Below are 17,897 nucleotides of genomic sequence, written 5' to 3'. Positions count from 1 at the left end.
CGGAGCAACTTCTCATTTTGCTTGACTAGGATATCATTCTTTCCAGACTCTGTATGGTAAACATAGGCTTCCACTTTTGTTTGGATTTTATGAAATATGCATGCTACGTTATCTTATACCCAGCAAAAGAGTTCTTTAATTAAATTTTATTCAGTATCTCTGCTCATTCTTCATTAGAAGAAGAAGAAATGCTTCTCACCGCTATGGGGCTATGTGTCTTCCTCAATCTCAAGTCCTCTACCAGAAGCCTGGAAGTTTGAGGATCCTGTGTTAGTATCTATAAAATACCATGCTATAAAAAATGTTGAGAGTCTAGAAAGAGTACAAAAAAGAGCAACCAGGATGATTAGGGGACTGGAAGCTAAAACATACGATGAATGGTTGCAGGAACTGGATATGGCTAGTCTAGGGAAGAGAAGGACCAGGGGACATACGATAGCAGTGTTCGAATATTTGAGGAGCTGCCACAGAGAGGAAGGGGTCAAGCTATTTTCCAAAACACCTGAAGATCAGGAATAATGGATGGAAACTGAACAAGAAGAGATTCAATCTGGAAATAAAGAGAAATTTTGTGACAGTGAAAACAATCAACCAATGGAAGAGCTTGCCTTCAGAAGTTGTGGGAGCTTCATCACTGGAAGCTTTCAAGAAGAGACTGGATTGCCATCTGTCAGAAATAGTATAGGGTCTGCTTGTGTGTGGGGGGTGGGGGTGGACTGGATGTCCTACAAGGTCCCTTCCAACTCTGTTAATCTACATCTTAGCTATTCATATTATTGCACTCTTCTAGACAGAGAGCTCTGATGGCAGCCCTGGGATCTGTTGGAGCCACCTAGGGCACTCCTAGCCTCACTAGTATCACTTTACCCATGACTTTACATATCCTCTTGAATTTCTTCTTCAGGCCCTGTTAGTTCTCCAGCTTTTCATACCCCTACCTAACCCTACTGTCACTTAGCAATGGAATTTCTATCACCATCACTTTTTTCTGGTCCATGTTATTTTTTCTTTTTCTTTCTTTCTTGGTTGATTTAAGCAGAAGAATAAAAGTGAAAATGCCCCTTGAGGCAGCAATATAATTGGTCAATTGAGTTGAAGGATCAAGTTCCCAAATGATTTGAAGGTTATAGCAAATAGTGGAACTCAGATCACCCATGTCTCTTTCTCAAGGCTTACTTTCTTCTGCAGCAGTATAGATTGTTCCTGGGAGTGTGCGTTGTGGTACTCCCGTCTTAGCAGCTATAACAACATTTGCTCCATCCCTTGCTGCTTTCAAGGCAATTGCTTTTCCAATGCCACGGCTTGCACCTGTTATAAAGAGAGTGCATCCAGCCAACTTCCTAAAAAAAAGAAAGAAAGAAAGAAAATTAGAAAACCAGGAATGAAAGAAGGATGCATCCATGCCTGCAGAAAAAATACATTTAAACATTAGAAAAATAGAGAATCTTGAATCACAATTGTTTCAAATTGCTACATATCTGTAAATTTAAAATTTGCAACTAGATTCAAATCCAGTGACTGGCAATATTTTACAAAAATAATGTTGTATTATATATCTATGAACTCCGCATAGGTGTCAGGAAGGACATCCAGCCAATAAACGCATGTATTGCATGTATTGGGTAAATATGCATATTTTCTTAGATTTTATCATTAACTGCATGGCAAAGAATACTAATAGTGTAATTTTCAGTAACTTTTCCAGGACAATACACTAATTTCTCCAGATAAAGATCAGCAAGAACTGTTTTTCTTGCTCATTCAAACTCATCACAATATATTTTTAAGAGTTATATCAATACAATACTTATGCAACTAGAGCAACCTTATAGTTTTGTCACTGGGCCATCTAATTCAGCTCTGTGTACTTTGACTGTCATCTGCTCTCCTAGTTTTTACATAGGGCTTTTCCCAATCCTACTTAGCAATATTAAAAATTGGATCTGAGACCTTTTGCATGCAGAATATATTATCAAATTCTTAGACTTCAGGAGATCTTTGATTCAATCCTAAACCCAAGGAACATAGGAACTGCTTGAGGTCTTAGAAATAGTACCAAGAATAATGAGCATGAGTGCACATATGCACTGCTAGAAGCCAAATACCAAAAAGCTCTAGGATTGAAAATTAATCTTCAAATGAATCTGCTTCTCATTTGCACCTCCACCCAGTATCTTCAATTTTCACCAAATGTAGGCCCAGTCTTCATTTCTGCTTTTCCCACCCCAAATACACCAGTAGCTCACAGATGTCTGTGTTCTGAATGGGGCAGGGGGAGGAACCTTCTAACTTTCTATTGATTAAATTCAATAGGATGCTTGAAACATTCTGGACAGGCAGATATCAGGCAGATATTAGGGCTGTGCTCTCTTCAAATCTTCATTTATTCAAAGATAGGTTCTGCCAAGTCCTAAGTTAACTTTCTCCCAGGGTTAGCCGGATGGATGGTATGGATGGTAATAACCGTTTTAATCGTTAAAAAAAAGACTATACCAACACTATAGGATACATTTAAGATACTGCAAGTTAAAATACAGTTTTCTATAAAATCATAGAGAAAAACTATCTGTGTGGTCACTAAAAGTTGACATCGACGTGACACCATGAACCACGGTGGCACAGTGGTTAGAATGCAGTCTTGCAGGCTAATTCTGCATTCTCACAGCTAGGAGTTCAATCCTGACTTGCTCAAGGTTGGCTGAGCCTTCCATCCTTCTGAAGTCGGTAAAATGAGGACCCAGATTGTTGGGGGCAATATACTGGCTCTGTAAGCCACATAGAGAGGGCTGTAAAACACTGTAAAATGGTATATGGCTAATGGCTATTGCTGCTACTATGTTGAAGAGGAAAACTTAAAGAAACCATCATTAAAAACAACCCTAACTCTAAGAATAAGTTCTTAAGAGTAACCTAACTCTACAACTTTAACTAAAACCAAGAAGTCCCTATCAATGGAAGGAAGAGATGAGCACAAACTGAAACAGAACTTGCACAGAAGACATTCATAGTGTTCAAAAGGAATGCTATCTCAGTGTTCTCCATTAACTCCCATAAACAAAAGATAAAATTATTGGACGGCTACGAATAAGTTCTAGCCTGGGAACAATATATCAAAGCTCCAGTACCTGGAGTTATGAATTCAAAGAAATGCAAAGCTTGATTGACTCCCTGAACTACTCATTTCTGAAAAATACTGGATGGACCATATGTGCATTATACAGGATTTTTCCAAAACAGTACCTATTACCATATAACTTTAAAAAAAGGGGGGGGGGAATGACTATTTTTTCTGTCCATAGATTTCAGAAGGGTTTCTCTCAACTATTTGAACAGTTTCTTTATTTAAGAAGGCTTTTTAGAGACTTATTAACAAGACTTAACAAGTAATTTTACTTTAGTGCCTATGCAATAAAATTGCAACAAAATTCAACAAGATGCGGCTTCCGGTTTGGACGGTGTCTGTGGGGAGTTGTTTTTTTCAACAGCTCCGGACCTTTGGCTGCGTTAAGCTGTCTAAACAGCATCCATCAACTGTTTGACAGTTTGATTACCTCTCCTTCGGGCATAGGAGGAGAGGTGAGAAGCCTCTCAACTCTGGCGGTCCTTGGATGAAAACGATTATCTAGACTCCTTTCAGTCTGGATTCAGGCCTGGCTACAGCACGGAAACTGCTTTGGTCACGCTGACCGATGATCTCTGGAGAGCCAGGGATGGGGGTCATGCCTCCGTCCTAGTGCTCCTTGACCTCTCAGCGGCCTTTGATACCATCGACCATGGTATCCTTCAGTGACGGTTGTGTGAGGTGGAGGTGGGAGGCACCGTTCTTCGGTGGTTCTCCTCCTACCTCTCAGACAGGTCGCAGTCGGTGTTGGTTGGAGGGCAGAGATCGACCCCTAGGCCCCTTAAGTGTGGGGTGCCGCAGGGTGCGGTCCTGTCCCCCCTCCTGTTTAACATCTACATGAAGCCGCTGGGTGAGATCATTCGACGGCACGGGATAAAATATCACCAGTATGCGGACGATACCCAGTTGTATCTGTCCGCCCCGTGCCAACTCAGTGAAGCGGTTGACGTGATGTGTCAGTGCCTGGAGGCTGTTAGGGTCTGGATGGGGGTAAACAAGCTTGCACTCAATCCAGACAAGACCGAGTGGCTTTTGTGTTTTCCTCCCAACAATTGGCCAGATATTCCATCTCTCAGGCTGGGGGGTGAAATTGTACGCCCCTCAGACAGGGTTTGCAATTTGGGAGTCCTCCTGGACCCACAGCTGACTTTAGAACACCATTTGTCGGCTGTGACCAGGGGGGCATTTGCCCAGGTTCGCCTGGTGCACCAGTTGCGTCCCTACCTGAACCGGGAGGCACTCGCAACAGTCACTCATGCCCTTGTGACCTCAAGACTGGACTACTGCAATGCACTCTACATGGGGCAGCCCCTGAAGAGCATTCGGAGACTTCAGCTTGTCCAGAATGCAGCCGCGCGAGCGATTGTGGGTGCACCCCGGTACACCCACGTTACACCTATCCTCCGCGAGCTGCACTGGCTGCCCATTGGTCTCCAGATACGCTTTAAGGTGCTAGTCGTCACTTATAAAGCCCTTCATGGTATTGGACCTGGGTACTTGAGAGACCGCCTGCTGCCAATTACCTCCAACAGACCTATAAGATCCCACAGAGTAGGCCTCCTCCGAATCCCATCTACCGGCCAATGCCGATTGGCTACGACCCGGAGGAGGACCTTCTCTGTGGCTGCTCCGGCCCTCTGGAACGAGCTCCCCGTGAAGATTCGGACCCTCACCACCCTTCAGGCCTTCCGCAAAGCCCTTAAAACTGGCCTGGGGTTGACGAGTTCCCGTCCCCGCTCGAACTGTATGGCTGTTGATTGTTTTTAAATTCTTTTTGTAGTTGCTTGTTTGTTGTCTTTCCCCTTGTCTGTATTCTCTCCCTTTGATTTGTTAGCCGCCCTGAGTCCCTCCGGGAATAGGGCGGCATATAAATGCAATAAAATCAAATCATATCAAATCAAAGCTCTGTTTGGGTAGTGCTCCATTCAACCCCACCCCCAGAACATAAATCTGGGGGTGGAAGGTGTGAGCCACCCTAGAACTCAGTGAATTCTCCGCGCCAAGGACTTTTTCTGCCTTTTTGCAGAACGAAGGCATATGTTCACCCTCAGCTCAAGGATTGATTTATAATTGATTCCAACACGGGCAGACAGATACTGGAGAACTTCTAATTGTATATATCAGTTTTTAACTCCATTTTTTTTAAAAAAAAATCCTTCTGTGTAATTACCTGGCAGAAAGACATAAAGATGGCGCCGAACAGCTTTGTAGGCGTGGTCATTGTGTGATGTTACAGACTTTCACGGAGATTAGACCATCTAAAGATCATTAAATCAGTGATTTATCACTAAACTACATAGTTAATACTGGAACAAGCGGCTTGCCTGGACTTAGTAGCTGGGTGGAGAAGACTAAATGAGATATGGCCTCTAAGCAAAAAATCGCCTCCAGCGCTGGCAGTTCACCTGCTCCGGCATCTAAATTACAGTCATTACTCCCTTCCCAACCCCCTCTACTCCTGCCCGGGAACCTCTGATTCAAGAAATATTGCAAAAAGAATTAAGTGAGGCATTAACTGTGGCTTTAAAAAATCATGCAGCTGCAATGGAAATTAAAATACAGGAAAATATCTCTGTTGCTCTTAAGGAATTGTCAGAAGAACTTATGAATTTGGTCCAGATTCGTAATCAAAAAATTAGAGATGATATTTTGGAGACTTTTAAATGCTTATCTTGTTATGTATCAGGAATCGAAGATAAATTGGAAGATCTTAGTGATTCCAATATTAACCTGGTAATGAAAATGGATGTGGTCCAACGCAAGACTGATGATGCAGAAAATGAAATTATAATATTGCAGTATAGGCAGATGGAATTTGCTTTAAGGATAAGGGGCCTTAAAGAGAACAACCAAGAAAATTTGAAGCAGATCTTCTCAGAAGCTATAGAATCAATTGATGGGAAGGCTAGGAGGGGATTTCGACTGGCAGATTGACAAGATATATTGTGTTAATTCCTGGCTTGCCAGACAAAAACAACTTCCAAGGGACATTGTGGTGTATTTTGCCACGAGAGATATGAGGAATTTGATATTGCAAGAGTTTTATAAAACCAAGTTGCAAATTGGGGGTCAGGAGGTGATTGTTTTGAAGGAAATACCACCCAAAATGTTGAGATCAAGGAAAGATTATGCCTTTTTAGTGGATGAGCTCAAAAACTATCAGTTACAGTTCAGATGGAAAGCCCCAGCTGGACTAGCTGTTAATTACCAGGGACAAAGATATCGTCTTAACTCAGTATGGAAGGCTTAAGATTTTTATAATAATATACTGAAGGCTGGACATCCTCCCCCTCCAGGACCAAGAGAAAGAGAACAAGAAGGACAGGACAGACAGCAAGATACCCATGGATCATTAAGGCTGGATCAACTTCCTCTCTCAGAACTACAAGGAGTGAAGGAGCAAAGACAAACCTGCGTGATCACCAGGCGTATGGAACAAGAGTTAAAAAAAGCAACAAGCTTTGCAACAAACACATGCAACGGTTCAAGAACTCACAGGTTTTATCTCAGAAGCAGTGGGAGGAGCCAGGCTGAAAGCCAAACTACAGGATTTTCAGATGGCTCTTAAAAAGATTCAGGGAGCTAAAGATGACAACTAAGTTCTTAACCTGGAACGTTAATGGCTTAAATTCTCCACAGAAAAGGAAGAAAATAAATCATTATTTGAAACATTTAAGAATGATATAATTTGCTTGCAAGAGACACATATCAGATTAACTGACCAGAAATATTTGATCAATACAAGACTTGGACAACACTTTGTAGCCTCCGCCCCAGAGAAGAAAAATGGTATAGTTATTTACTTAAGAAAGGACATGAAAGCTGAATTAATTGAAGCAGATTCCCAAGGAAGATATATTGCAATAGAACTGGCATTAGAAGGGAAAAAGATGCTTTTAATGGGAATATATGCTGCCAATCAACAAGACAAATTCTACAAAACGCTCCATACTAAGTTAATACAGTGGGATTATAGATCTTGCATATTAATGGGTGATTGGATACCAAGAAAGACAAGAAGGGTCTCCTGCAAAATATCAAAATGCGAGCGAAATTACCTAAGTCTTTTTTTGATATGATGGACGATATGGAGCTAAGAGACATCTGGCAAGAAAGGAATGAAAAAGAACAGGATTTTACATTTTTCTCTGATAGACATCAATCTTTTTCCAGGATTGACTTTATATTAACAACAAATTATTTGCTTTCTAGGGTGAAGAAGACGAAGATATGTTCCAGAGCTTTAACAGATCACAATCCGGTTTGGATGGAGTTGGAATTTGGGAAGGAAGCTAGAAGGACTTGGAGAGTAAATGAAAATTTATTTAGATATGAGGAAAATGTCAATGAATGTAAAAAATTGTTGAGAGAATATTTTGTTTTTAATATGAATAAGGGCACATCTATGGAAATGGTTTGGGATGCAAGTAAAGCGTACATGCGAGGAGTGCTAATAAATTTAAATAGGTTACATAGACGTAAACAGGGGGGAAAAGAAATGAACTAGAGGAAGAGATTAGGAAGAGAGAACATGAGCTAATATTAAACCCAGGAGATTAGAAGATTAAAGAAGCAATTACCTTATTACGAGCGCAATTTAATATGCTGATGTCAGACCAGGTAGCTACTAATTTGTTATATGCAAAACATAATACTTTCTGAAACGCAAATAAACCTGGTAGATGGTTAGCATATTTGACTAGGAAGAAACAGAAATCTTGCAATATATCGAAAATACATTACAAAGGGAAAGAAGTGTATCAACAGGATGAGATTCAAAAGGCCTTTCGTGAATTTTTTACAGGATTGTACACGAGTGACAAAATACAAGGTCTTGATATAGATAGATACCTGGACAAAGAAAAAATACCTATAGTTAAGGACGAGCAGAGGGAAAGATTGACTCAACCAATAACCTCGGGGGAAATCCTCCAGGTAATTAAACAGCTAAAGGCAGGGAAAGCACTGGGTACAGATGGTTTGACAGCGGCTTATTACAAAAATTTACCATTAGAAATGATGGAATCCCTTAAGGAATTATTTAATAAAATCCAAATGGAAGGGAAGGTACCCCCATCTTGGAAGACAGCTTTCATATCCCTGATACCTAAAGAAGATCAAGATCTTAGTCAACCAAAAAATTACAGACCTATATCATTACTTAATATAGATTATAAAATTTTTACAAAAATATTAGCGAATAGGTTAATGTTGGTTATTCAGTAATTGATTCATAATGATCAAACCAGTTTTATACAAGGGAGACAAATGAGAAGTAATGTAAGACAAATTGTTAATATACTGGAATACTTAGGAAAGAATAATCAAACCCCTGCAGCACTTATATTCTTAGATGCCAAGAAAGCCTTTCATCGAGTGATTTGGTAATGTTTAATGAAAACACTGCAAAAGATGCAAATAGGAGAGTATTTTTTACAATCAATTAAAGCAATATATCAGGAACAAACAGCACAAATTATAGTCAATGGAAGTTTAACAGACCCATTTAAAATCAAGAAAGGCACGAGACAGGGTTGCCCCCTATCGCCATTATTGTTTATTATAAGTCTGGAATTATTGTTGAATAAAATACGGGGGTCAGATGATTTACAGGGAATCAAGATCAGGCATCAAGAATATAGACTACGTGCATTTGCGGATGATTTGGTTATAACATTAACTCAACCAGAGAAATCTATGAAGTTTTTAATGAATATGATTAATAAACATGGCCAAGTATCTGGATTTAAAATAAACCTAGGAAAAACAAAGATGCTAGTTCTCTTTGTATTACCATCTTAATGCCTTTTAAAATCAGCTCTAGCTTGGGGAAGAAGGCGGGGCTTAGCAGTGAGAAGATGGAGTTTCAGGCTACTCCTGAAATTCCTCTATACCAAAGGATTTTTGGACGGGTTCTTTGAACTCTAGCTGTCCCGGAGACGACAGTGAAGGTGGGGAGGGACCCAGGACCCCAGAGATACCCGCAAATCTCTGGGGGGGGGGTATTAACTCCTCGTGCCAATTCCTTTTTGGATTAGCTGCGTGCTAACTGAAACTGCAGGTTGCCCCTAAGAATGGAAGAAGTGATGTCATCTGGTAAGCTGATTTTATTATCCAAGAGAGACTGTTCGTGTTAAAAAATTAAGCTAATTGAAACCAAAAAACAGGAAGATTTAGCGGCGAATTGGCTTCTTCTAATGGATTTATGACTGGTGGTTACTTTACTTCTTAAATGCTTCAAGAAACCCCGCGACATCCTCCCCCCTCTGAATCTCCCTAAGTGGATCGTAAAACTCATTTCCTACTAATTAGCCCGTCACAATTCGACATTTTTATTACTTTACTACCTAGTTCGGTTTACAACTAGATAAGATTGACAGCCTGTAAGAGACTAAAAAAAAAAGTGCTTCGAAGCCTGTGGGGAAAAAAAAGAGAGCTTCTAATTCTTAACTACGACACATCATGGCGTCCCAAAATACCTCTAAGATTTCATTTCAGGCTCTTTTCTCTGCGTGTAGAGGATTCTTTGATTCGTACCAAAAACTGGAAAGAACCCTGGATCAACTGATTCTAAAATATGAAGTTAAAACTGAGATCGTTGAATGCTTAAATGTTCCTGAAACACAAATGGAAAATGTGAGAAATGGTGTCTGGTCTATCTCAGAGGAAGAAAGGAGTCATTTAAAGAGTCAGAGTGCAGGAGGAATGGAAAATCCACCCTTGAGAATTAAAGTTAATTTGGGAAATTTTATAAGCCTAGGACAACATTATTATTTCATCACCGACATTCAGAACCCAAAGGTGCCGAAATATTTTTGTTTGGATTTGCTTATGGAAACATTTGGTAAATTTATCCAACGAATGGCTACTGGACTGAGGAAATCTCGTTGTTGGTGGGACACAGGCTGACAGATGGGATAATATAACCTAAAATTAGCTAAATCGGATTACTTCAATTTGTAATAGATATAGCTGAATAATGACTGATATGGATAGCAATATATATAATTTGGAACTGGCTGATAGATTGATGAATACAATTGAAAACTAGTTAAACCTAATTGCTTTTTCTTGTAACAGCTATTGCTGAATAATAATTGATATTGATAGTAATGTATATAATGTGGAGTTGATATGATAACTAACAATTGGATATGAGAAAACACTTTTAGATTATACATAAAGAGTATTAACTATAATAATTAGCACTATTAAAAAACTAAATAAAATTCATACAATCAAATGTTAACCAATACTGGGAAAATGTTATGATATATGATATAATTGAATATTATGGATGCTTAGCTAAAATAGGATATGAGGATTTGATGACAATAGAGGACTTTACAAATAAGTAAATGAATTGCCAGCATGTGTTATGGACTAATTCTTTAGCATAGCTAAGGATGAAGGATGTTTAAATAACCATAATAATTAAAACTGGAGGTATAATGATGTTGATATGGTAAATATTCGAGTTAAGATATCTGAATTAATATGAATTAACGGAAGAGAAGCACCAAAACATGTTGTAACCAGTTGATATACTTCTTTTTTTTCATAATAGACACCTGTGTTTTTGTTTTGTTTTCCTGATTGTCGTTTTTGTCTTTTTTTGTATTATCTACTATCTTTTATTTTAATTTTTAATTTCTATTTGTCCTTTTTTCTTTTTTCCTTTTTTTTTTCCCTCCCCTCCCATCGGTGTGGGTAGGTATTGTTCAAGATTACTACTCCTACCAATACTCCTAAATAATAATTACAGTTAAATGAAAATGGATATATAATAATGCTTGAGTTAATATGAGCTATGTTGGTTGATTGTGGAGGAGATGTACCAAAACTTATCTGTAATTGATTGATATATTAAGAAAGATGCTGTACCCGTTTCAAACTAAAATTAAAAAATATTTAATAAATAATAAAAAAAAGATGCTAGTTAAAAACATGAACACTAATCAAAGGGAAGACTTAGAAAAAATGGCAGGATGTGAAATAGTTAAAAAGGTCAAATATTTAGGAGTCTACATCTCAACTTCAAACGGGAAACTATATAAGTATAATTATGAGCCACTATGGCATAGTATACAGACAGAGATGAAAAATTGGCAAAAATTACAATTATCCTTGTTGGGAAGAATAGCAGCAGTGAAAATGAATGTCTTGCCTAAATTTCTATTTCTTTTTCAAATGATACCAATACTTAAAAAAGATGCAAACTTGCTAGAATGGCAGAAGGGTATTAACAAATTTGTGTGGGCAGGGAAGAAGCCGAGAATAAAACTTGAAATTATGCAAGATGTATGTGAGAGAGGAGGTTTGAAATTGCCAAATCTAAAACTATATTATGAAGCAGTAGTTTTATCAGTAATCAGTGATTGGATTAACTCAACAGATGATAGAATACTTAATATTGAAGGGTATGATTTGGTATATGGTTGGCATGCTTATCTGTTATATGACAAGAAGGTGAATAAGAATTTTAAAAGTCATATTTTAAGGAATGCTCTATTGCTGGTCTGGAAAAAATATCAACATAAACTAAACGATAAGATACCTATGTGGGCAATTCCCAGACATGCAATAGAGAACATAAATATAGTACAAAAACAGGATGTAACCACATACAGACAGCTTCTCACTTTAGAAAGAGGTGTATTACAACTAAAACCCTTGAATGTACTAAAAGAGGAAAAAGTAATTCAAACATGGTTTCAATATGGGCAATAGCAGTAGCAGTAGACTTATATACCGCTTCATAGGCCTTTCAGGCCTCTCTAAGCGGTTTACAGAGAGTCAGCATATTGCCCCCAACAATCTGGGTCCTCATTTTACCCACCTCGGAAGGATGGAAGGCTGAGTCAACCCTGAGCCGGTGAGATTTGAACCGCTGACCTGCTGATCTAGCAGTAGCCTGCAGTGCTGCATTTAACCACTGCGCCACCTTGGCTCTCTACAGGCCAGATGGAAAAAAGATCAAAAAATGGGTTTTACGCAAAATGAGGATAATTTACTAAAACAAATTAGGGATCAAAGTCAAATGCATATAAAAAGACTATACAATGTATTAATAGAAATGGGTTCGGAAACAGAATTAGTCAAAGACTGTATGATAAAGTGGGCACAAAATTTTGAAGAACCAATAATGTTGAATACATGGGAAAATATATGGGTAAGAAATTTACACAAGCCCAAAATTTGAGAGAGAATTTTTATAAGATGTTTTATAGATGGCATTTAGATCCTTTAAAACTGGCCTGTATGTATCCGAATTTACAACCTAAATGCTGGAGATGTGATTGTGTTGATGCTACATATTACCATATATGGTGGATTTGTAAAAAGGTTAAAGCATTTTGGATAAAAATATGGTGGATTATGCAAAATGTTCTTAAAAAAAGGATAAAGTTTACCCCTCAGTTATTCCTGTTAGGTATAACTACTGATTGTACTGTTATAGAGACTAACTTGATTTTGCATTTAATAACGGCAGCAAGACTGTTGGTGGCGCAATACTGGAAGAAAGAAGATTTGCCTACTATTCAAGAATGGACATTAAAAGTTACAAACTTAGCAGAGATGGCTAAAATATCTCAAAGACCACTCAAATGAGAAATATAAACTGGAGTGGAGAAGATGGATTGACTATATTCAAAAGAAATATGGGACTAAGAAATTCCAGATAGTTTATGACTGAAGAAGCAAGGAATGATATAATCTGTTTAGAGTTAGCCTAACAAAAGAGGAGTTAAAGCTCAAATGAAAGATGATACTAACTTTTTTTTAAAGTTTATTTTAGAACACCTTTGTTAAAGATTTATACCCTGTATTTGTTCTGGGAAGTCGGGGGGGGAGGGGGGGAAGGTTTGGGGAGGTTGGGTTAGGATGTGGGAGGGAAGGTAAATATTGGTAAAAGCCTTTTTTTCTCAAAAACTTTCAAAAAAAAAATCAACAAGATAAATAAGTTTTTTAAAAATATTTCTTTTAGTTTCATTTTACTCAAGGCATCCAGCCATGAATGATAATAAAGAGCAGTAGAGATTAATTACCCGGATTTCTTTTATTTGGAGAAGGTATGCGTTGGTGGGATCCTGCCAGTTTAACAACCGGTTCAGTGATCGTGCGCTTTGCTTCATGCCCATGCGTAGTTTTGAGAAAAAGTACCTTCTGCATTACTGCTGGGGAGGAAAACAGCTGAGGCGCGGCAATCTGCTCTGCTGACGGACTCAGCTGAGAAGATATATGCAAGTTCCTACATCTTAAGGCTATTTTCACAGTCCATTACATGAGGCTTTAAATAAGCAGAAAGGACAGGGATCTAAAACACTGATACTCTGCGGTCCATTTTATCAGGACTAACTCATTCAAACTCCTCTCAGATAACTGGCAAGTCCTCATTTCAGGCACTTCAGTCCAACTCTGTACAAATCCAAGTGATTTTATATGAGAGACGCCTAGAATAATCCTCATGATGGCCCCTAAGTTTTCCCCAAAACTTTCACTCCCCAAGAGTATGGATCACTTTGACCAGAATCATAGACTAGTTATCTACAGGTATCCTTGTTGCCTAAGAAAGACCTTTGCTGTTTGTTTTCCTCTGGTAAGCATGAATGTACACAGAATCCTTAAAGTGCAATGCAACCCAAGTGGCGAGTAAGGTCTCAATTGTCCCAGTAATAACTCCAAGCTTCTTCTGGAACCCTGTAGCATGTCTGGCATGGACAAATCGAATGGACACCTCTCTACAGTGGTGTACAATCTCAGCAAACTTCAAATCCAATGGGAAGCGATATTTTCACAAGGGACAAATAATATCCTCCAAATTCACCTTGGCCAACTCTATGCGGGATAATTTGCCACAGAACAAGAGTTATGCTAATATCAAAGAAGAGGTGGTATGGAATCAATAAAGAAAGAATGCCACAAAGGAGGAACAAAATGAAATGTGAATGACCAAAATTAAAATATTTTTTAATTAAATTGAATTGCTGAATTGTCCTGCAGCAAGTTGGCCGTGGTGAGTTGGTCCAAAGCCAAGTTCGCTGTGGCAAGTTGACCCATTATGTGTGTGGCAACCCGCCCCCTCCTTTCCCTAGCCAGAATCTGGCTAAAGATAGTTGACTCATATCCATGTTTGCCATCATCTCCTAAACAGTCTCCAAGTCTGCACCCAGGAACAGCAGATTAAAGTCCTCCAGCCAGAACCATAAGTTGGGGAAACTCCTCCATAAACCTTAGTAGCTCAGGTAGGGAGCTAACATGTTGCTATGCAAAATGCCCTCCTACAAATCTTCTGAAGGATTCAGAATCCTGCCTCTGAAGGACTCCTAGGTGGCTGGCTGAAGTTTATTACTATCAGCTCCTCAAAAGGAAAGTAAACGGAAGTAATAAAGAACATATTTGAAAGACTAGAGCTCATGAGGAGAGCAACTTCATCTGTCTGTTTTCTGGTAAAGTGGCCATTTGTGAAACCTTGAGTCTCCATATAATGTGGAACGCCCACAACATGTCCTCACAATTCATAAGCACTTAGCTCACAAAGGTTGGCCTACTTTATCTTAGAGTCCTGCCCAAAGATTACTAAAGACTTTTGGCAAGGAGTAAAGTGCCAACAACAAAGCTATATGTTCATACTAACAGAACACTTACACTTATGCAGGCATTCAGCCCCTGAAAGACTCAAGAACTGTGCACCCTGCTCAATCCACCCTCATCTTTCAAACACTGAATAGAAAGATCATTAATGTAGTAGAAAATGTTTGAGGAAAGCATTTCAGAAGGGATGACATGGCTGCTTTGAAAGCCACTTGTTCACTGGGATCACCAGTGAAACAAAGCAGTTGGGAAAAGTGCACATATGTGGAAACAATGGAAGAAAGATTTTGAACTATGCCACTTCTCAACTTTCGAGAAATTACAAAGGCTTTAACATATCAAAGACTGCTTTGCTTCCATAAACCTGTTTCACCAAGCCACCCTTTAAAATGCATTGTGAAACCCAGAAAACTTATTTGGACAAAAACAATTATAGATCTCCATTCTGCATACAACCTAATAACATAACAATCCCGATTAAAATCTTCCTGATTAATCCATGCAAATCAGCCACTTCAGGACCTTTCTTACGAACTACACCCATTCACTATATTCCTATATGCAAACAATTTTAACTGTTTGCTTTAAGCGATTTGGTTTTTTTTTTTAATCAAAAAACCTTTGCGTGCATTAGAATATGACAGTAGTTCTAGCTCAGATTAAAAGTTCCTCTGCAATGCTAACAGGTTTCCAACATAACTAGCCAGTCGATATTCCAAGATATACTGTTTTGGAATGAACAGGTTTTGTCATCCTAAAGGTCTAAGCAGCCTTGACCCAACTCAGCTGGGACTTAAGCTTTTCCAGCCACAGAGTTCAAGCTCTCCATATCTTGCTTGATGCTGAGTAGTTCAGTACAATACACAAGTTTCACCGATTTGGACTTTTTGCATTCGGGAGCAGGGGGTCGTCTAAACTACCCCCGTAAGGGTTTCTAGATAAAGAGTAGCACACTGGGCCAGAGGTCCCCAAACCTGGCAACTTTAAGACTTGTAGACTTCAACTCCCAGAATTCTCCAGCCAGCTGGGAGTTGAAGTCCACAAGTCTTAAAGTTGCCAAGTTTGAAGACCTCTGCACTAAGGCTATTGCATCAAAACCAAAACTCTTGGATTTCTTTTTAACCAAACCACATCAGCTTTCACGGACCCACCTGCGCGGGAGAACGCGAAGTGTCACCGATATTTGGTTGGTTCTAATGAAGTGTCTGTCGAGAATTTCAGCAAAATTGTAACAAAAAAGTAGATCACTTTGGCCGATTGTTATCCTTACCACCCAAGCCCCGCGAAACCACTTTCACCCAGATGATGGGGAAGCCCCCGAGGATCCCTCTCGGGCAAAGCAAGTCCCCAAGAGAGAGAGGAAAGATACCCGCCCCCTGATCCGTGATCTCGAACTTACCCCGTGTTGGGCAGCATGGCCAGGTCCGACGAAAGTTAAAGCGGGGACCGCCGGGCAGATTTCAGGCCCGGGTGGGACGGGACAGCGCCTTGGTGCCTCGCAAGGCCGCTCAGATTCCTGCCCTTGCTTAGATTTAGAACCTTCAAGCCAGAGTAAAAGGGCGCAACAATCGAAATCGATCCCTCCGACCCCGCCCCTCTCGCTTGCCACGCGGAAAAGAGAAGCCTCGTCTTTAGCCCCGCCCCTCGCCAGGCTTCCTTAGACTGACCCCACCCACCGGAACCCGCTCTTGCGTCATTGACTCAGCCCCTCATTCTGCGCGTCCTTAGCAACCGCTCCCGCAAGCAACGCTCGGGAACACCGGCTGTCCGAGTCACGTGATTCACTGAAGCGATTGGTCTGTGTAGTTTTTTTTTGTGGGGGGACCTCGCTTTTTCGTCTTTAACGGTTGGGAAGAACGGGCGAGAATATTTTTTTTTCTTCGTCCGCGGCTGGTTTTCCTTAGAGCTTCTGTCACTGTTTTTTTTTTCCACCAAGAGCGAATCTCATCAATGAAAACATGCAAAACGCTTGTTGTGAAACCAAGCATTTGAAGCCACGGGTCGTTTATAACTTTAGTCTTAAAGGCAAATGCGTCTTATCGCGGGTGGCGGACGTGGTGTCCTGTCTAAATAAATACGAACCTAAACTCCTTATGATTGGATTTGCCAAGGGTATGAATTTGGCCTCTCGTTTGAAAGAAAAAGGTCAGAACGTCAAACCATTAATTAGTTACTAACAAAAAAACCTACCTTTCACAATGACAAGTGACAGACTTAGTAGCTAAACGGGGGGGGGGGGGTGTCACCTTTTCAAGTTTTGCCTTAAACTTGTAATCCTAGTGTAAGAAGTTAAAACCCACCCATTTCTGAGAAAAATGAAATATCCTGGGAAATATTGAAAAGGCAGAATATTATATTTCCTTGGATAAGAAATGGAGAAACATGTTCTTAGGCAGGAAACAAACTCATTTTTTTCCCAAAGAATTTTTTTTTATTCTCTTACATACCATTTTAAGTATACATTCACATAATTAGTATTCTTTACATGTATCATTCTTATGCATTTATTATTTCATTTAATAAGTTATAATGTACAATTTGGGTTGCTTTATTTACCATCCCTTCCTCCTTTTGTAACACCTTGTTTTCCCTTTCTTTTCTCCCTCCCTTCTCTATTTTCTTCCTTTCTCCTCTTCTTCTCCTCCCTTCTTTCCTTACCTTTCTCCTACTCCTGCTCTTCCTCTTCCCCTTCCTACCCTCTCTCCTTCTCTTTCTTCCCTTCCATCCTCCTCTCCTTACCACTTTCTTCTTTCCCCCGTCTTCCTTTCTTTCTCTCCTCTCTCCCTTTCTTTTTCTATTATTGTTGATATGTATTTCAAAACGCAGTTTATATTTCCTTGGGATGGTATTTCCGTCAGCCCAGATATAATTAAGGATCATTTCTTATTCCCTTACTTTCACTAGTCTACCCTAGGTATGTCCCCACTCCTTATATCTCGTTCTTGAATATATACTTATATGTTTAATATTTTCTTTTCTGTTTTCCCCTTCTTCCCTCCTCCCTTTTCCATTTAATAGTGTGTCATCTGAGTACTTTATCGTCTCCCTACTTTCTTTTCTAGCTTGCTTTCTCTAGCCAATCATAAAATCTTCCCCATGTCTTGAAGTACTCTGATTCCTCTTAATCCTTTATTTTCATTGTCAACCTATTCATCTCTGCACAATCTAATATCTTTTTTAT

At 39.4% G+C, this 17,897-nt stretch overlaps 1 protein-coding gene across 3 annotated transcripts in view; it reads right to left on the bottom strand.

Moving 5' to 3' along the window:
- The window catches only part of HSDL2 (hydroxysteroid dehydrogenase like 2), a 74,868-nt gene extending 58,557 nt beyond the window's left edge, over positions 1-16,311 (bottom strand). For 2 of the 3 annotated variants that reach the window (XM_087716175.1, XM_087716174.1), the window contains exons 1-2: positions 16,116-16,311; positions 1,177-1,340 (exon numbers count right to left, since the gene is read on the bottom strand). In XM_087716175.1, coding sequence (XP_087572301.1) covers positions 1,177-1,340; positions 16,116-16,132 — 181 coding nt within the window. In that variant the 5' untranslated portion in view covers positions 16,133-16,311. The remainder of the gene's footprint in view (positions 1-1,176; positions 1,341-16,115) is intronic. The other variant, XM_087716173.1, reaches the window with a different exon arrangement.
- Positions 16,312-17,897: the final 1,586 nt, after the last annotated feature.

Source organism: Thamnophis sirtalis, unplaced genomic scaffold, assembly GCF_051295495.1.
Source record: "Thamnophis sirtalis isolate CommonGarterSnake01/CBP01778 unplaced genomic scaffold, rThaSir2_p1.2 scaffold_5, whole genome shotgun sequence".
In the NCBI taxonomy this organism is placed as follows: Eukaryota; Metazoa; Chordata; class Lepidosauria; order Squamata; family Natricidae; genus Thamnophis; species Thamnophis sirtalis.
This window is presented reverse-complemented; position numbering and strand designations above follow the sequence as displayed.